General features: G+C 47.9%; 1 protein-coding gene across 2 annotated transcripts in view; it reads right to left on the bottom strand.

The window, feature by feature from the left end:
* Window positions 1-24673, bottom strand: part of CRB1 (crumbs cell polarity complex component 1) — a 189886-nt gene that overhangs the window by 120606 nt on the left and 44607 nt on the right. For both annotated transcript variants that reach the window (XM_069737364.1, XM_069737362.1), the window contains exon 5: window positions 23369-23536. In XM_069737364.1, coding sequence (XP_069593465.1) covers window positions 23369-23536 — 168 coding nt within the window. The remainder of the gene's footprint in view (window positions 1-23368; window positions 23537-24673) is intronic.

Genomic DNA, 24673 nt, shown 5'->3' on the forward strand with positions numbered 1-24673 from the left:
TTAGCCAAAGAACTAGGTCTGTATAATAGAAGTACGTTTCAGCCACCTATTAAAAATCACTTCATAGAATCATATATTGAATTGATACAGAAGGAAGTTGAAAAATTGAAAAATACCTATAAACCTGTTACATATCAAAATATGACTTGAAAAGAAAGCTGTTAGTAATTTGGCAAATAACACTGCGATAACCATCAAAAGAGCCGATAAAGGCGGGGCAGTGGTTATTATGGACAGTCATAAATATAAAGCAGAGATACTTAGACAGTTGAGTGATTACCTTGTTTATGAGAAATTGCCTTGTAATCCTGCCCTACGGTTTCAGAAGGAACTACAGCTTGTGATCAGTGACTCCCTAGCCATGGGACTCATTGACCACAAGCTGTCTGAATTTTTGAATGTGGATGCACCGGTTACACCAGTGTTGTATGTGTTACCAAAGATCCACAAGGATTTATTTAACCCTCCAGGTAGACCGATAGTTTCGGGGAGGGGTTCATTGTTCATTAAGACCGCTATTTTTCTAGATAGAGTGTTACGTCCCTTTGCTGTGGGAGCACGGGCTTTTATCAGAGATACAAGTGACTTTCTTGATAAGATCGAAGACATGACAGTCTCTGATACTTCCATTTTGGTATCTTTCGATGTGACATCGTTAGACACATCATTCGAACATGACAAAGGTCTTGAGGCCGTTCATTGTGCGTTATCGGGCTCTGACGTGGCCCCAGAGTGTGCACAGCTTGTCCTCACACTGTTGGAGCTCATCCTCAGGAAAATTATTTCCTCTTTGGGGATGAGTATTTCCTTCAGTTGAGAGGTACCGCCATGGGGTCCAATGTGGCCCCCACCTATGCTAACATCTATATGGTGGTATTTGAGGACAGGTTTGTGTACCAATCCATCCTCTGGCGCCACGTCAGAGCCTGGTGGTGCTACATTGATGATATTTTTGTGTTATGGGATGGTAGTCTTATGGAGCTAGAGAACTTTCACAATGGCCTTAATGAAGTCTATTCGGAATTACAGTTTACATTAGTGTATTCGGCTGTCCAGATTCAATTTTTAGATACTTTGGTTTACAAAGACGGAGGTAGACTGAAGACTGACATTTTCATCAAAGAGACGGATAGAAATAGTTTGCTGTCTTTTGACAGTAATCATCCGAGAAGGATGGTCGAGTCACTCCCCTGGAGTCAATGACTAAGAGTACGCAGGATAGTGTCCGATGAGAATTTGGTGGACCAACGGCTAGATGACATGTGCTCTAGATTTGTGGCAAGAGGGTACCCTAAAAGAGGAGTGGAGGTCTTCAAGACTAAAGCCCATAACTCTTCAAGGGAAAGTGTCCGTAAGAAAACCTCCTCAAAACGTGTATGTGATCGTATTCCGTTTGTTTCTACTTACAGTTCGGTGAGTAACCGTATCAGTGGGATAATAAAAAAACATTGGGCCCTCCTACAGCGAGGGTTACCCCAAGTGACAGGTTTTAAATCACTTCCAGTGATGTCATATAGGAGGGGTTGAAACCTGGGTGACAAATTGGTGAAATCTGATTTTGGCACGTCTAAGGTATCATGTCAAAAAACACTAAGCGCGCCGAGATTTGGGAATTTCCCATGCCTCGGCTGCGCTTGCTGTAACAATATGTTAAAAGGAGAATTCTTTTGTCATCCCCATACTGGAAAGAAGTTCTACCTAAGGGAAAGGTACACTTGTACATCAAGCTATGTCATCTATATGATTACCTGTCCCTGTGGACTTGCTTACATAGGGGAGACCACTATGGAAGTGAAGGCCCGCATCACCAAACATAAAAGTACAATTAGAATGGGGCTCACTGAACTGCCGGTGCCCAAACACTTTACAGAAAGAAAACACTCAGTGAATCAATTAAGATTTAGAGTCATTGATAGTGTTCCTACTTTGAGAAGGGGAGGGGATAGATTACAGATGCTTAAAACTAAAGAAATGAGATGGATCTATACCCTAGGTTCATTACAACCCGGGGGTTTGAATATAGATTTTAATCTACATATGTGTACCCCTTAAAATGGTTACCCCCTCATGGTATGGTTGTTGCCGTCATTGTTTTTATATTGTTTTAGACACGGTTGTTGGTATAATATTTTAACTACACATTTTTTGTTTCTGTTTTATTAGATGGACCACATATGGGACAGTCGGTAGACAGAGACGTAGGAAGAGGCAAAGCCTGGATTGCTTGGTAGCATATATATAAGTAAACAGTGGATTCCCCCCTCTCTCTGTGATCCTTCGCCTGTACTCCGACTGCACTTATATGGTTGGCCTGTATATGTGTTTGTTACATTGGTGTTATTTGTTATTTTGTATTCAAGTAGTAGGTTCTTCTTTACTTTGAAGATTCCATATATATGAACTTGTCTGGGTATTGCTTATTTGTATCGCCGGAAGAAAGGTACAAGTGATGTACGGAGGGATGCGTCTCCTTGGTGATGTGTCCCGTCTCCGAATAAGATGGAATGCTGCTCCGGTAGGAGGCGCCTGGATGACGAGCCTGAGTCCTAGATATGGCACAAGGCTAACACCTACAGTATGCGGCTGTGCCTAATGATCGCTCCGGATAAGTTACCAGAGAAACACAGCATCGTTTACCAGCGTTCCCCAGGTAACCTGTCTGGTTGGCAGACGCACGGGATGGTTGCTGTGTGACGCGGGGGCGCGTCACGTCTGGGCGTGACTCCAACCAGATCATGTGATGGGGCGCGGCTACGGCGTGGTGCGCCTGCGCTCGCACTCCACGGTCCGTGTGTCTGTCACCCAGTGGTGATGCCGGTGGAGACGACCAGGAATGATGCAAGAGCGTTCAGTATAAAAGAACATAGCTGATTGGGGTAAGCTAGATGGCCGCAATATAAGAATAAATTTGATAGGCTGTCTGTTCCTTTTGGCGCCGTTCGATTGTATGGTATTGTAATATACAGGAAGCCCGACAAGGGGAGCGTATCATTGGTAGAAGATTACTATGGAAACGAAGACGCATCTGGTGAACCTACGGATGAGAGATAAAAACAAAGTTCTGCTATATGTTTATACACTGAATAATATAACGAATAAGGTGGTGGTGATATGTATATATAATATTTGTTTATACACAAGTGTCTGATGTCTGTTTATACTCTATAGTAAAGTATGATATTTTATTGTGGGTTAGTACTTGATAGTGATTGGCTCCCTGTGTGGTGTCCACACTATTTAAGACTGCCCAGGACACCATGTTTGTATGCTTGAAAAAGACCAGTGTATGGTCGAAACGTTGCTGCTGTTATATGGCTGAATAAAGATTCTTTATTGGATTACTACACCCGGTTGGAGCGCTGTTCTTCTAAGTTGAAGTTTACGTATTACCCAGGAGGGTTCCCTGGATATGGAACAAGCGCCCTGAGAAGTGAGTGCTGTCAGCCACCTTTATATCTTACATGCTGGATTTCCTCACACAGTCTCACCCCACAACTCCAGTGTTTTATATCTTACCAAAGATCCATAAGAGCCTAGATAAACCACCAGGGCGTCCAATAGTGGCAATGATTCGATCTTGTCCCCCCTCTCAATTTTTCTCGAGAGAAACCTTACCCCCTTGGTTAAAACAATACCGTCTTTACTACTTCACACGGGTGATTTTCTACAAACAATTAACAGCCTGGGCTCTTTACCGGAAGGGGCCATTTTGGTGTCCTTCAATGTAAAGGACCTGTATACTTCCACCCCACATGAAAAAGGCATGACTTGAGTTCATCAACTTCTCAGCCAAGCTAATCTACACCAGGATGCTTTGGACTTGATATCACAATTGCTTAGGGTGGTCCTGACATGGAACTATTTCATGTTCAAGGACAATTACTACCTCCAAATTAGGGGCAACAGTCATGGGGACCAAGGTGGCACCCCCTTATGCCATCTGCTATAGGGCTGTTTTTGAACAGGAGGTAGTCTACACTGACCCCCTTTATGAGAGACATTGTCTGATATGTAAAAGGTATATAGATAATGTGTTCTGTATCTGGACAGCCCCCCAGGATACTTTGGACACCTCAATTCAGAATGGCCGGGTCTCCAATTCACCATTACAAGTAGTCAGCATAACGTCAGCTTCCTGGATACGATGGTTCACAAAGACAATGCAGGTACACTCAGCACTGATCTTTGCACCAAACCCACGGACCACAATAACCTCCTCCACTTCTTCAGTTAACATCCACCTACATCAAAAAATCAATTCCCAAATCCCAATTCAAACTGGTCAATAGAATTGTGTCTGATGCTAAACAGCGCCAACATCGTCTGGATCAGATGCACCTGAAATTTTCAGAACGGGGCTACCCGTCTGCAATCTCAACTGAGGCTAGGATATCACAGGGGACAACACGTGTGCAAGTTACCAAACGAGTCCCATTTGTCCATACCTACCACCCGTTTGTGGGTATCATACATAAGACGATAAGTAAACATTGGGGACTTCTTAATTTGGCTCACCCAGAGGTCCCAGAGTTTCAAAACTAATTTCTCCCTTGCTACAAATGTTCCAATAACCTACGTGACTCTCTTGTCAAAGCAGACATAGGCACTACAAATAGGGGCCCCTTACAGAGATTTCTACAAAAACCTAAAACAGGTACTTTTCCCTGCTTGCAATGCCAGCAATGTAATAACGTACAAAAGGGTGAATACATCCATCAACCTCATTCTAGGAAAAGATACCATTTTAAACACATGTGACACAGGTTACGTGATTTACCTTATCAAATGCCCTTGTGGCCTTCTCTATATAGGGGAGACATCACAGCCCATCAAAGATAGAACCAGCAATCACAAATCTACCATCAGATGTCGTAACATGCTTCTCCCTCTACCATATCATTTCCACAATCTTGGTCATAACATCTCACAGTTGAAATTTCAGGTCATAGAACAGGTACCATTACCTAGACGTGGAGGAAACCGGATCCAAATCATGAAAAAACTTGAATCTTACTTGATCCATGAATTACATACCTTATTCCCTAATGGTCTTAACAGAGACTATGACTTAATGTCTATCACTTAATCTCTGGCATATACTGTCATGTGATGCTGTATGTACACTGTCGGATTAACACTATTGTGCCGCATACTATATAACTCTCTTTCCCCACAGTCATTTCATCAATTGATCACCTATATAGTATGATGTGGATGGGCTATGATATAATCTTTTATATATTTATTTCTGTATACTAATACGCTGTATTCTCTTTACAGAGTCATCTGTATTGACCCAACCTGGCTTTCTCTATCCTTCTTGGACCCATCCATCATTCCCTACTCGACTGCAATTGTACTATACCTGGTAGCCTATTCCTTACCTACCTATATGTATATACATATAAACATAATAATTGATATGTTCCACAGCACTCCACCTACTCTGTGGAACGCAAACAATCTCTTCTTCCTACCCATGGAACACAGTTTATGATCATTTTCTGTCAATGGAACACATAGCACACCCACTTCCTGTTTGTGGAACACAATCTATGACCACTTTCTGTCAATGGACCACATAGCACACCCACTTCCTGCCTGTGGAACATGACCACTTCCTGTCAATGAAACACATATGTGGAGAAATGGGGTCAGTGGGTGCTCTCGTCCGCTGGCCCGGCTGTCTTTAGCAAGACTGCATCGACCAGGGCTCATTCCTATCAATGGAACACATAGCACACCAACTTCCTGCCTGTGTAACACAATCTATGACCACTTCCTGTCAATGGAATGCATAGCGCACCCACTTCCTGCCTGTGGAACACAATCTATGACCACTTTCTGTCAATGGACCACATAGCACACCCACTTCCTGCCTGTGGAACATGACCACTTCCTGTCAATGAAACACATATGTGGAGAAATGGGGTCAGTGGGTGCTCTCGTCCGCTGGCCCGGCTGTCTTTAGCAAGACTGCATCGACCAGGGCTCATTCCTATCAATGGAACACATAGCACACCAACTTCCTGCCTGTGTAACACAATCTATGACCACTTCCTGTCAATGGAATGCATAGCGCACCCACTTCCTGCCTGTGGAACACAATCTATGACCACTTTCTGTCAATGGACCACATAGCACACCCACTTCCTGCCTGTGGAACATGACCCCTTTCTGTCAATGAAACACATATGTGGAGAAATGGAGTCAGTGGGTGCTCTCGTCCGCTGGCCCGGCTGTCTTTAGCAAGACTGCATCGACCAGGGCTCATACCACTGAACACCTGCTCTATCTCCCATTGGGCAATAAACTACACAGACAACACAGGGTTAAGGTAAAACAGCGTGGCAATATTTTATTGAACCACAACACACCATAGCAATCAGAACAATCTCACCAATTACCCCAACCTAGTGCACATGACAGGGTCTTACTCTTCCGTTGCCTTGCCGGGATAATGGTAGATGTTATATCAGAGCTCCCAGGGTCGCTATTCCACCTGTGATATACACACAGTGAAGAGGTAACGACAAGCATAGGGAGATGACAGAACAGTCCATAGAGTCCGTACAAGGTCAAAAGCCAGTTGACATAATGTCAGAGCTCCAGGGTCGCTATTCCACCTGTGATACACACACAGAGAAGAGGTAACAACAAGCGTAGGGAGATGACCAAGAACTGTCCATAGAGTCCATACAAGGTCCAAAGCCAGTTGACACGAGAGTCACCACCTGGCTTATCTGACCATCTCCATGGAACCAGGCTACCAACGGGTCCCAAACCTGGCTTCTCCAAACATATCCATTGTTCAGAGATGGTCACTGGATCAGATCTGTGTCCTTCCAACCGCAGCTGAGAACCCCTAGGTTGTTTTCTATAGAATCATAGATCAGTGTCCCTTGTGATGGTGCCATGATGAATTGGCTGCAGTCATTTATCTTGTCTGTTGGGTGGTTTGCAGAATGTCTGGCTGGTAGCTCTGTCTTACTTCAGTCTCCTATGATGTGATATCTGAGTCTTTTTATACCCAAGGCATGTAAGCTTTTTTAGAATTACCCAGGGTCCTTCAGTCCAGCATCAAGATAAGGTAAACAATGGTGATGGGATCAAGTAGCACTATTAGCATATAAGCACACATCAATAAACAAAGCTTAACACACCCTATGTACAGTCACTCTTAAGGTACCTTCACACATAACGATATCGTTAAGGATATCATTGCAACGTCACGCTTTTTGTGACGTAGCAACGATCCCGCTAACGATATCTTTATGTGTGACAGCGACCAACGATCAGGCCCCTGCTGGGAGATCGTTGGTCGTGGGGAATGATCAGGACCTTTTTTTGGTCGCTGATCACCCCGCTGTCATCGCTAGATCGGCGTGTGTGACGCCGATCTAGCGATGTGTTCACCTGTAACCAGGGTAAGCATCGGGTTAATAAGTGCAGGGCCGCGCTTAGTAACCCGATATTTACCCTGGTTACCATTGTAAAAGTAAAAAAACAAAACTACATACTCACATTCCGATGTCTGTCACGTCCCCCGGCGTCAGCTTCCCTGCACTGACTGTCAGCGCCGGCCGTAAAGCAGAGCACAGCGGTGACGTCACCGCTCTGCTTTACGGCCGGCACTTACACAGTGCAGGGAAGCTGACGCCGGGGGACGTGACAGACATCAGAATGTGAGTATGTAGTGTTTTTTTTTTTTTTTACTTTTACAATGGTAACCAGGGTAAATATCGGGTTACTAAGCGCGGCCCTGCACTTAGTAACCCGATGTTTACCCTGATTACCCGGGGACTTCGGCATCGTTGAAGACAGTTTCAACGATGCCGAAGTTGTTCCCCTGATCGTTGGTCGCTGGAGAGAGCTGTCTGTGTGACAGCTTCCCAGCGACCACACAACGACTTACCAACAATCACGGCCAGGTCGTTTTGCTGGTCGTGATCGTTGCATTGGTAAATCGTTTAGTGTAACGGTACCTTTACAGACTTACACAGTATGTTAGATAGTATATCAGTTGGCAAGTCTGTCTTCTTGATCCACCAGACAAAAACACTTAAATTCACAAGCCAATATACAGATAAAAAGCCAGTTCTTTTGGTTTGCAAAAACATGGTTGTCTGGGAAATTAAGATACAATCTGGTTTCTTCACAGCATAGCACACCCACTTCCTGCCTGTGGAACACAATCTATGACCAGTTCCTGTCAATGGAACACACAGCACACCCACTTCCTGCCTGTGTAACATATAAATAACATACCAGCCTTGCCATGTGATCAGACAAGCAGCGGATACCATGTCTCTTTGGCACACATTAACTGCTGACCACCACTGGTAAGTCCTTCTGACTCCGCGCTCTCTCTATCGTCCACAATTGTACATACCGTATATACTCGAGTATAAGCCGAGATTTTCAGCCCAATAAAAGTAAATCAAACCCCCTTCATCACCCCCTTAGTTAGGGAAAAATAATAAAATAAAAAAATGTATTTATTTCCATTTTCCCATTGGGGTTAGAGTTATGGCTAGGGTTGGGGCAAGGGTTAGGGCTAGGGTTAGGGCTAGTGTTGGGGCTAGGGTTAGGGTTAGGGTTGGGGCTAGGGTTAGGGCTAGGGTTAGGGCTAGGATTGGGGCTAGGGTTAGGGTTGGGGCTAGGGTTACGGTTGGGGCTAGGGTTAGCATTGGTGCTAGGGTTAGGGTTGGGGATAGGGTTAGGGTTGGGGATAGGGTTAGGGATAGGGTTGGGGCTAGGGTTAGGACTAGGATTAGGATTGGGGCCAGGGTTAGGGTTGGGGTTAGGGCTAGGGTTGTGGTTAGTGTTGGGGTTGGGGCTAGGGTTGGGGTTAGGGCAACAGTGAGGGTTGGGGCTAAAGTTAGGGTTAGCGTTGGGGCTAAAGTTAGGGTTGGGGCTAAAGTTAGGGTTGGGGCTAAAGTTAGGGTTAGGGTTTGGATTACATTTACGGTTAGGATTAGGGTTAGGGGTGTGTCAGGGTTAGGGGTGTAGTTAGGGTTATGGTTGAGATTAGTGTTAGGGGTGTGTTGGATTTAGGGGTGTGGTTAGGGTTGGGATTAGGGTTAGGGGTGTGTTGGGGTTAGGGGTGTGGTTGGGATTAGGATTAGGGGCATGTTTGGATTAGGGGTGTGGTTAGGGTTATGGTTAGAGTTGGGATTAGGGTTAGGGGTGTGTTTGGGTTAGGGGTGTGTTTGGGTTAGGGTTTCAGTTAGAATTGGGGGTTTCCACTGTTTAAGCACATCAAGGGCTCTCCAAACGTGACATGGCGTCCGATCTCAATTTCAGCCAATTCTGCGTTGAAAAAGTAAAACAGTGCTCCTTCCCTTCCGAGCTCTCCCGTGCTCTCAAACAGGGGTTTAACCCAACATATGGGGTATCAGCGTACTCAGGACGAAATGGACAACAACTTTTGGGGTCGAAATTCTCTTGCTACCCTTGGGAAAAAAAAAAAGTTGGGGGGCTAAAAAACCCTTTTTGTGGGAAAAAAATTTTTTTATTTTCACGGCTCTGTGTGTTAGGCCTCGAGTTCCCGCTTCTGCACAGGGGGAATCTCGAGCCACCTCCGCTGCGGTCTCCCATTCTTGTCCAGCCGCAGTGGAGTCTGCTCAGCAAAGACATCGGTCCCAGCGTCTTGCTCATTCTCACTCTGTTCTGAGAGTTACTGCTGCTTCTCCAGTCTCTGCCATTAAAGTCAGTGCTGGTCAGCAGCGAGCGGACTTCTCTGGGACTAAGTCCTTGTCTGCACGTACTGAGCATGCCCAGGGTAAGATCTCCCGTTGGAGATCGAGGGTCATGTGCTCAGGCTCTGCAGCACATTCCATTGGTCCTCTTGGCAGGTCTTGGAAGGGCAAAGGTGCTGTGGCCACTTCCTGTGCTGCTGCTATATAAACTGCGCATGACCGCACGGCCATGCGCTAGTATTGTCTTTCAATCGCTAATGTGTGTATGTTGTGAGTGCAAGTCGTCCTTGGATACCCCTACCATATTGAATGACTGTTCGCGGAAGGTGTATGGCTGCTACCTAGCGCCCGACTTATCCTACAGCACTAGTCACACATTATAGCGTCCAGTTGCTGTGACCGCCAGTACGGCGCCGTGCACTTCCTCTGTGCTTTCCTTACCCAAGTCTGGGTGGTTAGTGGCGTTCGTCAGTGCGGCACTGCATGCACTCTTGTGCCTTAAGTATTGCTCTTCAGTTTCCTTACACACCCCGTTGCGGTGTTGTGCCAGCAAGGGTCTAATCGGACTTTAATCCTAGTTGGGGTTGAGTTCGCTGACTACTTGCTCGCGCTTTAGGTGCGGTACCGCGGTCCTGTGCCTTAACAGGATTGCTTCTTTCACGCTGGGTGAGGTTAACCCACGCGTGTATACTTTAGTGTACCGCTATATAGTCTGCTAATTGCTAGCTGCAGGTTTTCACCTGCACGGTGGACCCCGGACTGCGAACGCATCTATACCATCTGTCTTGGTGCGTTCCGCCAGTCCTAACAGAATACTAGCGCCAGGGTCTGGCTAGTAAAATGGCGGACGACCAGCTTTAACAGCGGTACATCCAGCAGCTGGAGGGAAGGTTGGCGGCTCTTGAGCGTTCAACCTCAGCTGTGGATGTTACTGCTGTCGCTGTTCAGGCTGCAAGTGTGGCTGCAGCTACCTTGTCCACTGCTGCCCCTGTACCGACGCTATCTCGCCTCCCGCTACCAGAGAAATTTTCTGGTGACAGTAAGTCCTGTAGGGGTTTCGTGAGTCAGTGCTCAATACATCTCGAGCTTCTGGCCTCTCGTTTCCCTACAGAGCGGGCTAAGGTGGGCTTTATAATTTCCTTATTGTCGGACAGGGCGTTGCAGTGGGCTACGCCGCTGTGGGAGCGTGGCGATCATGTGGTGCAGAGTGCTCCGTTATTCCTGAGCACTCTGAAACAGGTCTTTTTAGGACCTCGTGTTACCCATGACACGGCGCTCCAACTGTTGGCACTGACTCAGGGCTCGTCCTTGGTCAGCCTTTTTGCCGTCCATTTCCGCACTCTAGCATCTGAGCTGGAGTGGTCGGATAAAGCCCTTATCCCTATATTTTGGAGGGGGCTGGCTGACCACGTTAAGGATGCTCTGGCCACTAGGGAGATTCCCGCCACACTGGAAGAGTTAATAACAGTATCTACTCGCATCGACCTCCGTTTTCACGAGCGGAGGTTAGAGCGAGCCCAGTGTAGGCAGAGGTTTCGGCTGGCTCCCACCTTCGCCAAACCTTTGGAATCTCCAGTCCAGGCTCCTGAGTTCCAGGAACCTAAGGTGGTGTCACGAGCGGGATCTAAGTCCCAGACCGCTCGTGCACTCCAGGGTTGCCATATATGCCAACAGTCAGGACATCTTGCCACCAGATGTCATCAGCGGTTGAGGAAACGTCAGCGTCTAGTGGTAGTAGGTGGAGGTGCACTAGACACTGCGACGTTTGCCTCCAAATTGTCCTTTAAGGGGACAATTACCTTTGGCTCATCCTTCCACTCGGTAGACCTCTGCGTGGATTCTGGGGCAGAGGGCAATTTTATGTCTTCTGCCTTCGCCCAACGTCACGCAATACCCCTGGTTATGCTATCTCAACCAGTAACGGTACGAGTGGTGAATGGGTCGACACTCCCCGCACAGATAACACATCAGACCATCCCTGTTACTCTGTCCATGTCGCCATCCCATCAGGAGATTATTTCTCTGCTCATCATTCCTGAGGGTATTGATGAGGTCCTGTTGGGGATACCTTGGCTACGGTACCACTCTCCTCACATCGAGTGGTCCTCAGGCAGAATTCTGGGATGGGGTGAATCATGTGGGGGTAGGTGTCACCGAGAGTGCGTTCAGGTTGCTACTACTGAGGTACCCGCAGATCTATCCTCTCTCCCCAAGCAATATTGGTCTTACGCAGACGTGTTCTCCAAAAAGGCGGCGGAGACCCTTCTGCCCCATCGCCCCTATGACTGTCCTATCGATCTCTTGCCTGGTGCGGAGCCTCCCCGGGGTCGAGTTTATCCATTATCTCTCCCGGAGACGGAGGCCATGTCTCAGTACATTCAAGAGAATCTGGCAAGAGGGTTTATCAGGAAGTCAGTGTCACCTGCTGGGGCAGGGTTCTTCTTCGTGCAGAAGAAGAATGGGGAACTACGTCCATGCATAGACTACAGGGGTCTTAACGCTATCACCGTTAAGAACAAGTATCCTTTGCCCTTGATATCCGAGCTCTTCGATAGGCTTCGGGGAGCTAGAGTGTTTACTAAATTAGATCTGCGGGGTGCTTACAACCTGATTCGCATCCGTGAGGGGGACGAATGGAAAACGGCGTTTAACACCAGAGATGGGCACTATGAGTATCTGGTGATGCCCTACGGGCTCTGTAATGCCACAGCCGTTTTTCAAGACTTTGTCAACGACATCTTCCGGGATATGCTTTCCACCTCAGTTGTAGTCTATCTGGATGATACTCTCATCTTTTCTCCAGATATTGACTCCCACCGGAGAGATGTTGGCAGAGTCTTCGACCTCCTACGTGCAAACTCTCTTTACGCTAAGTTGGAGAAGTGTATGTTTGAGCAGGAGTCTTTGCCGTTCCTGGGCTATATCATCTCCGCCCAGGGATTGGCTATGGATCCTGCCAAACTACAGGCTGTGATGGACTGGCAAGAGCCCCATTCTCTTAAAGCGGTGCAGCGCTTTATGGGGTTCATTAACTATTACCGCCAGTTCATTCCCAACTTCTCAACTCTGGTAGCTCCCTTGGTAGCCCTCACCAAGAAGGGAGCGAATCCTAAATTGTGGTCGGAAGAGGTCTCCAAGGCCTTCACTTCTATTAAGTCCCACTTTGCTAGCGCTCCCATCTTACATCGTCCCGATGTGGATAAGCCATTCCTAATGGAGGTGGATGCCTCATCCGTTGGTGCTGGAGCAGTCCTCTATCAGAAGGATGCTCAAGGTCGGAAGCATCCATGCTTCTTCTTCTCTAAGACCTTCTCGCCAGCGGAGAGAAACTACTCCATCGGCGATAGGGAGCTGCTAGCAATGAAGTTGGCCTTTTCAGAGTGGAGACATCTTCTGGAAGGTGCGCGGTTTCCCTTCCAGGTTTACACTGACCACAAAAATTTGGTCTACTTACAAACAGCCCAGCGGCTAAATTCTCGCCAAGCCAGATGGTCCTTGTTCTTTTCCCGGTTCCACTTTTCTCTTCATTTTCTCGCCGGGGAGAAGAATATTCGTGCTGATGCTCTCTCTCGCTCCCTTATGTCAACTGAAGAGGAGGAAGAGGAGCCTCGGCTTATTGTTCCTTCTGAGAGCCTGAGAACCATGGCGCCGGTTTCGCTTGAGTCTGTGCCTCGGGCAAGACTTTTGCGCCCATTAATTTGCGACCGGAGGTTCTCTCTTGGGCTCATTAGTCCAGAGTGGGTGGACACTTTGGGACAAAGAGGACATCTGAGCTACTGGCGAGGACGTACTGGTGGCCGCATATGGTCCGGGAAGTCAGGGATTATATTCTGGCGTGTGTCTCCTGCGCCAAAAATAAATCTCCGCGTCAAAGGCCAGCTGGGTTGCTCTATCCCTTGCCGGTGGCAGATAGGCCCTGGGAGATGGTCGGGATGGACTTTGTCGTGGGTTTGCCCAAGTCTCGCGGCTGTACCATCATTTGGGTCATCACCGATCATTTCTCGAAAATGGTGCATTTGGTGCCGCTACCACGGTTACCTTCTGCACGGGCCTTGGCTGCGTTGTTCATTAAGCACATCTTCCACCTACATGGTATGCCTGACAAAATTGTCAGTGACCGGGGTCCCCAGTTTGCGTCTCGGTTCTGGAGAGAGCTATGTCGTCTTCTCAGTATTGAGTTGAATCTCTCTTCCGCTTATCATCCCGAGACGAATGGGTTGGTAGAGAGGGCCAACCAGACCTTGGTCACATACCTGCGACATTTTGTTTCAGCCAGGCAGGATGACTGGGCATCCTTGCTATCATGGGCAGAGTTTGCGCTGAACAACGCCGTAGCCGACTCCACTGGACAAACCCCATTGCTCCTCAACTATGGTCAGCATCCACGGGTACCTGTGCCTATGCCCGTGTCTTCCGCAGACTCCAGGGTGGCAGACTGGGCTGTGGAGGCACGGGATATTTGGGACCGCACTCAGGATGCCATTCGGGCCTCTAAGGAGAGAATGAGGTCCTCCGCCGATGCTCATCGGCGCCCCGCTCCGACCTTTGCTCCTGGCGACTTGGTGTGGCTCTCCGCCCGTAACATCAGGCTGCGAGTTGAGTCCACTAAATTTGCTCCTCGCTACTTGGGTCCCTTCAAGGTCCTCGAACAGGTTAATCCTGTGGTCTACCGTCTGGCCCTTCCTCCACGCCTTGGTATCACCCACACCTTTCATGTGTCCCTCCTTAAGCCCGTATTCATGTCCCAGTTTTCTGAGTCATCTGCCGGGACATCGGGTTCGTCTACGGACGATTTCGAGGTGAACGCTATCTTGGGGTGCAAGGTGGTACGTGGCAAAAAATTTTTTTGGGTGGACTGGAAGGGTTACGGCCCTGAGGATAGGTCCTGGGAGCCTGCTGAGCACATTCGGGCTCCGCAGCTCATTGCTGCCTTCGAACGTAGCGAGGCCCAAGGAGGGGGGGGCCCTAGGAGGGGGGGTAATGTTAGGTCTCGAGTTCCCGCTTCTGCACAGGGGGAATCTCGAGCCACCTCCGCTGCGGTCTCCCATTCTTGTCCAGCCGCAGTGGAGTCTGCTCAGCAAAGACGTCGGTCCCAGCGTCTTGCTCATTTTCACTCTGTTCTGAGAGTTACTGCTGCTTCTCCAGTCTCTGCCATTAAAGTCAGTGCTGGTCAGCAGCGAGCGGACTTCTCTGGGACTAAGTCCTTGTCTGCACGTACTGAGCATGCCCAGGGTAAGATCTCCCGTTGGAGATCGAGGGTCATGTGCTCAGGCTCTGCAGCACATTCCATTGGTCCTCTTGGCAGGTCTTGGAAGGGCAAAGGTACTGTGGCCACTTCCTGTGCTGCTGCTATATAAACTGCGCATGACCGCACGGCCATGCGCTAGTATTGTCTTTCAATCGCTAATGTGTGTATGTTGTGAGTGCAAGTCGTCCTTGGATACCCCTACCCTATTGAATGACTGTTCGCGGAAGGTGTATGGCTGCTACCTAGCGCCCGACTTATCCTACAGCACTAGTCACACATTATAGCGTCCAGTTGCTGTGACCGCCAGTACGGCGCCGTGCACTTCCTCTGTGCTTTCCTTACCCAAGTCTGGGTGGTTAGTGGCGTTCGTCAGTGCGGCACTGCATGCACTCTTGTGCCTTAAGTATTGCTCTTCAGTTTCCTTACACACCCCGTTGCGGTGTTGTGCCAGCAAGGGTCTAATCGGACTTTAATCCTAGTTGGGGTTGAGTTCGCTGACTACTTGCTCGCGCTTTAGGTGCGGTACCGCGGTCCTGTGCCTTAACAGGATTGCTTCTTTCACGCTGGGTGAGGTTAACCCACGCGTGTATACTTTAGTGTACCACCATATAGTCTGCTAATTGCTAGCAGCAGGTTTTCACCTGCACGGTGGACCCCGGACTGCGAACGCATCTATACCATCTGTCTTGGTGCGTTCCGCCAGTCCTAACAGAATACTAGCGCCAGGGTCTGGCTAGTAAAATGGCGGACGACCAGCTTTAACAGCGGTACATCCAGCAGCTGGAGGGAAGGTTGGCAGCTCTTGAACGTTCAACCTCAGCTGTGGATGTTACTGCTGTCGCTGTTCAGGCTGCAAGTGTGGCTGCAGCTACCTTGTCCACTGCTGCCCCTGTACCGACACTATCTCGCCTCCCGCTACCAGAGAAATTTTCTGGTGACAGTAAGTCCTGTAGGGGTTTCGTGAGTCAGTGCTCAATACATCTCGAGCTTCTGGCCTCTCGTTTCCCTACAGAGCGGGCTAAGGTGGGCTTTATAATTTCCTTATTGTCGGACAGGGCGTTGCAGTGGGCTACGCCGCTGTGGGAGCGTGGCGATCATGTGGTGCAGAGTGCTCCGTTATTCCTGAGCACTCTGAAACAGGTCTTTCTAGGACCTCGTGTCACCCATGACACGGCGCTCCAACTGTTGGCACTGACTCAGGGCTCGTCCTTGGTCAGCCTTTTTGCCGTCCATTTCCGCACTCTAGCATCTGAGCTGGAGTGGTCGGATAAAGCCCTTATCCCTATATTTTGGAGGGGGCTGGCTGACCACGTTAAGGATGCTCTGGCCACTAGGGAGATTCCCGCCACACTGGAAGAGTTAATAACAGTATCTACTCGCATCGACCTCCGTTTTCACAAGCGGAGGTTAGAGCGAGCCCAGTGTAGGCAGAGGTTTCGGCTGGCTCCCACCTTCGCCAAACCTTTGGAATCTCCAGTCCAGGCTCCTGAGTTCCAGGAACCTAAGGTGGTGTCACGAGCGGGATCTAAGTCCCAGACCGCTCGTGCACTCCAGGGTTGCCATATATGCCAACAGTCAGGACATCTTGCCACCAGATGTCATCAGCGGTTGAGGAAACGTCAGTGTCTAGTGGTAGTAGGTGGAGGTGCACTAGACACTGCGACGTTTGCCTCCAAATTGTCCTTTAAGGGGACAATTACCTTTGGCTCATCCTTCCACTCGGTAGACCTCTGCGTGGATTCTGGGGCAGGGGGCAATTTTATGTCTTCTGCCTTCGCCCAACGTCACGCAATACCCCTGGTTATGCTATCTCAACCAGTAACGGTACGAGTGGTGAATTGGTCGACACTCCCCGCACAGATAACACATCAGACCATCCCTGTTACTCTGTCCATGTCGCCATCCCATCAGGAGATTATTTCTCTGCTCATCATTCCTGAGGGTATTGATGAGGTCCTGTTGGGGATACCTTGGCTACGGTACCACTCTCCTCACATCGAGTGGTCCTCAGGCAGAATTCTGGGATGGGGTGAATCATGTGGGGGTAGGTGTCACCGAGAGTGCGTTCAGGTTGCTACTACTGAGGTACCCGCAGATCTATCCTCTCTCCCCAAGCAATATTGGTCTTACGCAGACGTGTTCTCCAAAAAGGCGGCGGAGACCCTTCCGCCCCATCGCCCCTATGACTGTCCTATCGATCTCTTGCCTGGTGCGGAGCCTCCCCGGGGTCGAGTTTATCCATTATCTCTCCCGGAGACGGAGGCCATGTCTCAGTACATTCAAGAGAATCTGGCAAGAGGGTTTATCAGGAAGTCAGTGTCACCTGCTGGGGCAGGGTTCTTCTTCGTGCAGAAGAAGAATGGGGAACTACGTCCATGCATAGACTACAGGGGTCTTAACGCTATCACCGTTAAGAACAAGTATCCTTTGCCCTTGATATCCGAGCTCTTCGATAGGCTTCGGGGAGCTAGAGTGTTTACTAAATTAGATCTGCGGGGTGCTTACAACCTGATTCGCATCCGTGAGGGGGACAAATGGAAAACGGCGTTTAACACCAGAGATGGGCACTATGAGTATCTGGTGATGCCCTTCGGGCTCTGTAATGCCCCAGCCGTTTTTCAAGACTTTGTCAACGACATCTTCCGGGATATGCTTTCCACCTCAGTTGCAGTCTATCTGGATGATATTCTCATCTTTTCTCCAGATATTGACTCCCACCGGAGAGATGTTGGCAGAGTCTTCGACCTCCTACGGGCAAACTCTCTTTACGCTAAGTTGGAGAAGTGTATGTTTGAGCAGGAGTCTTTGCCGTTCCTGGGCTATATCATCTCCGCCCAGGGATTGGCTATGGATCCTGCCAAACTACAGGCTGTGATGGACTGGCAAGAGCCCCATTCTCTTAAAGCGGTGCAGCGCTTTATGGGGTTCATTAACTATTACCGCCAGTTCATTCCCCACTTCTCAACTCTGGTAGCTCCCTTGGTAGCCCTCACCAAGAAGGGAGCGAATCCTAAATTGTGGTCGGAAGAGGTCTCCAAGGCCTTCACTTCTATTAAGTCCCACTTTGCTAGCGCTCCCATCTTACATCGTCCCGATGTGGATAAGCCATTCCTAATGGAGGTGGATGCCTCATCCGTTGGTGCTGGAGCAGTCCTTTATCAGAAGGATGCTCAAGGTCGGAAGCATCCATGCTTCTTCTTCTCTAAGACCTTCTCGCCAGCGGAGAGAAACTACTCTATCGGGGATAGGGAGCTGCTAGCAATGAAGTTGGCCTTTTCAGAGTGGAGACATCTTCTGGAAGGTGCGCGGTTTCCCTTCCAGGTTTAAACTGACCACAAAAATTTGGTCTACTTACAAACAGCCCAGCGGCTAAATTCTCGCCAAGCCAGATGGTCCTTGTTCTTTTCCGGGTTCCACTTTTCTCTTCATTTTCTCGCCGGGGAGAAGAATATTCGTGCTGATGCTCTCTCTCGCTCCCTTATGTCAACTGAAGAGGAGGAAGAGGAGCCTCGGCTTATTGTTCCTTCTGAGAGCCTGAGAACCATAGCGCCGGTTTCGCTTGAGTCTGTGCCTCCGGGCAAGACTTTTGTGCCCATTAATTTGCGACCGGAGGTTCTCTCTTGGGCTCATTCGTCCAGAGTGGGTGGACACTTTGGGACAAAGAGGACATCTGAGCTACTGGCGAGGACGTACTGGTCGCCGCATATGGTCCGGGAAGTCAGGGATTATATTCTGTCGTGTGTCTCCTGCGCCAAAAATAAATCTCCGCGTCAAAGGCCAGCTGGGTTGCTCTATCCCTTGCCGGTGGCAGATAGGCCCTGGGACATGGTCGGGATGGACTTTGTCGTGGGTTTGCCCAAGTCTCGCGGCTGTACCATCATTTGGGTCATCACCGATCATTTCTCGAAAATGGTGCATTTGGTGCCGCTACCACAGTTACCTTCTGCACGGGCCTTGGCTGCGTTGTTCATTAAGCACATCTTCCGCCTACATGGTATGCCTGACAAAATTGTTAGTGACCGGGGTCCCCAGTTTGCGTCTCGGTTCTGGAGAGCTATGTCATCTTCTCAGTATTGAGTTGAATCTCTCTTCCGCTTATCATCCCGAGACAAATGGGTTGGTAGAGAGGGCCAACCAGACCTTGGTCACATACCTGCGACATTTTGTTTCAGCCAGGCAGGATGACTGGGCATCCTTGCTATCATGGGCAGAGTTTGCGCTGAACAACGCCGTAGCCGACTCCACTGGACAAACCCCATTGCTCCTCAACTATGGTCAACATCCACGGGTACCTGTGCCTATGCCCGTGTCTTCCGCAGACTCCAGGGTGGCAGACTGGGCTGTGGAGGCACGGGATATTTGGGACCGCACTCAGGATGCCATTCGGGCCTCTAAGGAGAGAATGAGGTCCTCCGCCGATGCTCATCGGCGCCCCGCTCCGACCTTTGCTCCTGGCGACTTGGTGTGGCTCTCCGCCCGTAACATCAGGCTGCGAGTTGAGTCCACTAAATTTGCTCCTCGCTACTTGGGTCCCTTCAAGGTCCTCGAACAGGTTAATCCTGTGGTCTACCGTCTGGCCCTTCCTTCACGCCTTGGTATCACCGACACCTTTCATGTGTCCCTCCTTAAGCCCGTATTCATGTCCCAGTTTTCTGAGTCATCTGCCGGGACATCGGGTTCGTCTACGGACGATTTCGAGGTGAACGCTATCTTGGGGTGCAAGGTGGTACGTGGCAAAACATTTTTTGGGGTGGACTGGAAGGGTTACGGCCCTGAGGATAGGTCCTGGGAGCCTGCTGAGCACATTCGGGCTCCGCAGCTTATTGCTGCCTTCGAACGTAGCGAGGCCCAAGGAGGGGGGGGCCCTAGGAGGGGGGGTAATGTTAGGTCTCGAGTTCCCGCTTCTGCACAGGGGGAATCTCGAGCCACCTCCGCTGCGGTCTCCCATTCTTGTCCAGCCGCAGTGGAGTCTGCTCAGCAAAGACGTCGGTCCCAGTGTCTTGCTCATTTCCACTCTGTTCTGAGAGTTACTGCTGCTTCTCCAGTCTCTGCCATTAAAGTCAGTGCTGGTCAGCAGCGAGCGGACTTCTCTGGGACTAAGTCCTTGTCTGCACGTACTGAGCATGCCCAGGGTAAGATCTCCCGTTGGAGATCGAGGGTCATGTGCTCAGGCTCTGCAGCACATTCCATTGGTCCTCTTGGCAGGTCTTGGAAGGGCAAAGGTGCTGTGGCCACTTCCTGTGCTGCTGCTATATAAACTGCGCATGACCGCACGGCCATGCGCTAGTATTGTCTTTCAATCGCTAATGTGTGTATGTTGTGAGTGCAAGTCATCCTTGGATACCCCTACCCTATTGAATGACTGTTCGCGAAAGGTGTATGGCTGCTACCTAGCGCCCGACTTATCCTACAGCACTAGTCACACATTATAGCGTCCAGTTGCTGTGACCGCCAGTACGGCGCTGTGCACTTCCTCTGTGCTTTCCTTACCCAAGCCTGGGTGGTTAGTGGCGTTCGTCAGTGCGGCACTGCATGCACTCTTGTGCCTTAAGTATTGCTCTTCAGTTTCCTTACACACCCCGTTGCGGTGTTGTGCCAGCAAGGGTCTAATCGGACTTTAATCCTAGTTGGGGTTGAGTTCGCTGACTACTTGCTCGCGCTTTAGGTGCGGTACCGCGGTCCTGTGCCTTAACAGGATTGCTTCTTTCACGCTGGGTGAGGTTAACCCACGCGTGTATACTTTAGTGTACCGCCATATAGTCTGCCAATTGCTAGCAGCAGGTTTTCACCTGCACGGTGGACCCCGGACTGCGAACGCATCTATACCATCTGTCTTGGTGCGTTCCGCCAGTCCTAACACTGTGTTATAAACTGTAGTGAAATACTTGGGGGTTCAAAGTTCTCACAACACATCTAGATAAGTTCCTTGGGGGGTCTAGTTTCCAATATGGGGTCACTTGTGGGGGGTTTCTACTGTTTAGGTTCATCAGGGGCTCTGCAAATGCAATGTGACACCTGCAGACCAATCCATGTAAGTCTGCATTCCAAACGGCACTCCTTCCCTTCTGAGCTCTGCCATGCACCCAAACGGTGGTTTCTCCCCACATATGGGGTATCAGCATACTCAGGAAAAATTGGACAACAACTTTTGGTGTCCAATTTCTCTTGTTAACCTTGGGAAAATACAAAATTGAGGGCTAAAAAATAATTTTTGTGGAAAAAAAATGATTTTTTATTTTCACGGCTCTGAGTCATAAACTGTAGTGAAACACTTAGGGGTTCAAAGTTCTCACAACACATCTAGATAAGTTCCTTCGGGGGTCTAGTGTCCAATATGGGGTCACTTGTGGCGGGTATCTACTGTTTAGGTACATTAGGGGCTCTACAAATGCAATGTGACGCCAAAAGACCAATCCATCTAAGTCTGCATTCCAAACGTCGCTCCTTCCCTTCCGAGCTCTGCCATGCGCCCAAACGGTGGTTTCCCCCCACATATCGGTATCAGTGTACTCAAGACAAATTGGACAACAACTTTTGGGATCCAATTTCTCCTGTTACCCTTGGGAAAATACAAAACTTGGGGCTAAAAAAATAATTTTGGTGAAAAAAAAAGAATTTTTATTTTCACGGCTGTGCGTTATAAACTGTAGTGAAACGCTTGGTGGTTCAAAGCTCTCACATCACATCTAGATAAGTTCCTTGGGGGTCTACTTCCCAAAATGGTGTCACTTGTGGAGGGATTCAATGCTTAGGCACATGAGGGGCTCTCCAAACGCAACAAGGTGTCCCATCTCAATTCCAGTCAATTTTGCATTGAAAAGTCAAACGGCGCTCCATCCCTTCCGAGCTCTGCCATGCGCCCAAACAGTGGTTTACCCCCACATATGGGGTAACGGCATACTCAGGACAAATTGCACAACAACTTGTGTGTCCAATTTCTTCTCTAACCCTTGGGAAAATAAAAAATTGGGGGCAAAAAGATCATTTTTGTGAAAAAATATGATTTTTTATTTTTACGGCTCTGCATTATAAACTTCTGTGAAGCACTTGGTGGGTCAAAGTGCTCACCTCACACCTAGATAAGCTCCTTTGGGGGTCTACTTTCCAAAATGTTGTCACTTGTGGGGGGTTTCAATGTTTAGGCACATCAGGGGCTCTCCAAACGCAACATGGCGTCCTATCTCACTTCCAGTCAATTTTGCATTGAAAAGTCAAACGGCGCTCCATCCCTTCCGAGCTCTGCCATGTGCCCAAACAGTGGTTTACACTCACATATCGGGTTTCGGCGTACTCAGGACAAATTGTACAACAACTTTTGGGGTCCATTTTATCCTGTTACCCTTGGTAAAATAAAACAAATTGGAGCTGAAGTACATTTTTTGTAAAAAAAAAGTTAAATGTTCATTTTTTTTAAACATTCCAAAAATTCCTGTGAAACACCTGAAGGGTTAATAAACTTCTTGAATGTGGTTTTGAGCACCTTGAGGGGTGCAGTTTTTAGAATGGCATCACACTTAGTTATTTTCTATCATATAGACTCCTCAAAATGACTTCAAATGTGATGTGGTCCCTAAAAAAGTTGGTGTTGTAAAAATGAGAAATTGCTGGTCAACTTTTAACCCTTAAAACTCCCTAACAAAATTTCTCCCTAACCAAAATTTTTGGTTCCAAAATTGTGATGATGTAAAGTAGACATGTGGGAAATGTTACTTATTAAGTATTTGTGTGATATATCTCTGTGATTTAAGGGTATAAAAATTTAAAGTTGGAAAATTGCAAAATTTTCAAAATTTTCACCAAATTTCAGTTTTTTTCACAAATAAACGCAGGTAATATCAAATAAATTTTACCAACAACATGAATTACAATATGTCACGAGAAAACATTGTCAGAATTGTCAGGATCCATTGAAGCGTTCCAGAGTTATAACCTCATAAATGGACAGTGGTCAGAATTGTAAAAATTGGCCGGTCAGTAACGTGCAAACCATCCTTGGGGCTTAAGGGGTTAAGGATATAAAGATTAAGGGTTTAAAAATTGCATTTTTTGTTTCTTTTCAAAACATTTTGCCCAAATTGCAATATTTTCACAAATACACACAAGTCATATTAATCAAATTACCACTATGATGAAGTCCAATATGTCATGAAATAACAGTCCCAGAATCACCGTGATCCATTGAAACATTCCAGAGTTATTTCCCTATAAAGGGACACTGGTCGGAGTTCTAAAATCAAAATTAGCTTGTCACTACGGGGTTAATCTGCTCTGTATTATCTTTTTATTTTTATATTAGGAGTATGTTTTACATTTGTTTAGTGCAATTTTTCCAACCACATCTGCATATGTTACTCGTTCATTAAAATTACATTTTTTGTCATCATTAAATAGGCTTAAATACATGCTAATTAATACATACCAATGAGTCCACTCCGACATTTACAGATGTAACTTTTAGATTTATCTTGAGTGTTACCTTCTCCTTGAGACATATTGAACCACGTCAGTTCTATGCACTCGGCACCATACATACAAGGCTGGCTCTTGCACATTGGGACATGGATCTCACATAAAGCGCCAGTGTAGCCTGTAATAGAAGTAACGTTATTTCAGAATCTCATAAAGAAAATGCTTAGGGTCTGAGGACGAGGACCCCTGCCTATTATTAGACAGAATAGCCACAAAGCCCGTCTAAAGGATTTCTGGGCCCTCTGCGCGCATCAGTAGGTTTGTTCATGATACAACATGCAAAGGAGATGTACAGTACAGACCAAAAGTTTGGACACACCTTGTCATTTAAAGTTTTTTTTGTATTCTCATGACTATGAAAATTGTACATTCACACTGAAGGCATCAAAACTATGAATTAACACATGTGACAGCTTTGCACACTCTTGGCATTCTCCTGATGAGCTTCAAGAGGTAGTCACCGGGAATGGTTTTCACTTCACAGGTGTGCCCTGTCAGGTTTAATAAGTGGGATTTCTTGCCTTATAAATGGGGTTGGGACCATCAGTTGTGTTGTGCAGAAGTCTGGTGGACACACAGCTGATAGTCCTACTGAATAGACTGTTAGAATTTGTATTATGGCAAGAAAAAAGCAGCTAAGTAAAGAAAACGAGTGGCCATCATTACTTTAAGAAATGAATGTCAGTCAGTCCGAAATATTGGGAAAACTTTGAAAGTGTCCCCAAGTGCAGTGGCAATAACCATCAAGCGCTACAAAGAAACTGGCTCACATGAGGACTGCCCCAGGAAAGGAAGACCAAGAGTCACCTCTGCTTCTGAGGATAAGTTTATCCGAGTCACCAGCCTCAGAAATCGCAGGTTAACAGCAGCTCAGATTAGAGACCAGATCAATGCCACACAGAGTTCTAGCAGCGGACACATTTCTACAACAACTGTTAAGAGGAGACTTTGTGCAGCAGGCCTTCATGGTAAAATAGCTGCTAATAAACCTAATAAACCACTGCTAAGGACAGGCAACAAGCAGAATAGACTTGTTTGGGCTAAAGAACACAAGGAATGGACATTAGACCAGTGGAAATCTGTGCTTTTGTCTGATGAGTCCAAATTTGAGATCTTTGGTTCCAACCACTGTGTTTTTGTGCGACGCAGAATAGGTGAACGGATGGACTCTACATGCCTGGTTCCCACCGTGAAGCATTGAGGAGGAGGTGTGATGGTGTGGGGGTGCTTTGCTGGTGACACTGTTGGGGATTTA

This window comes from Ranitomeya imitator, chromosome 8 (genome assembly GCF_032444005.1).
Source record: "Ranitomeya imitator isolate aRanImi1 chromosome 8, aRanImi1.pri, whole genome shotgun sequence".
In the NCBI taxonomy this organism is placed as follows: domain Eukaryota; kingdom Metazoa; phylum Chordata; class Amphibia; order Anura; family Dendrobatidae; genus Ranitomeya; species Ranitomeya imitator.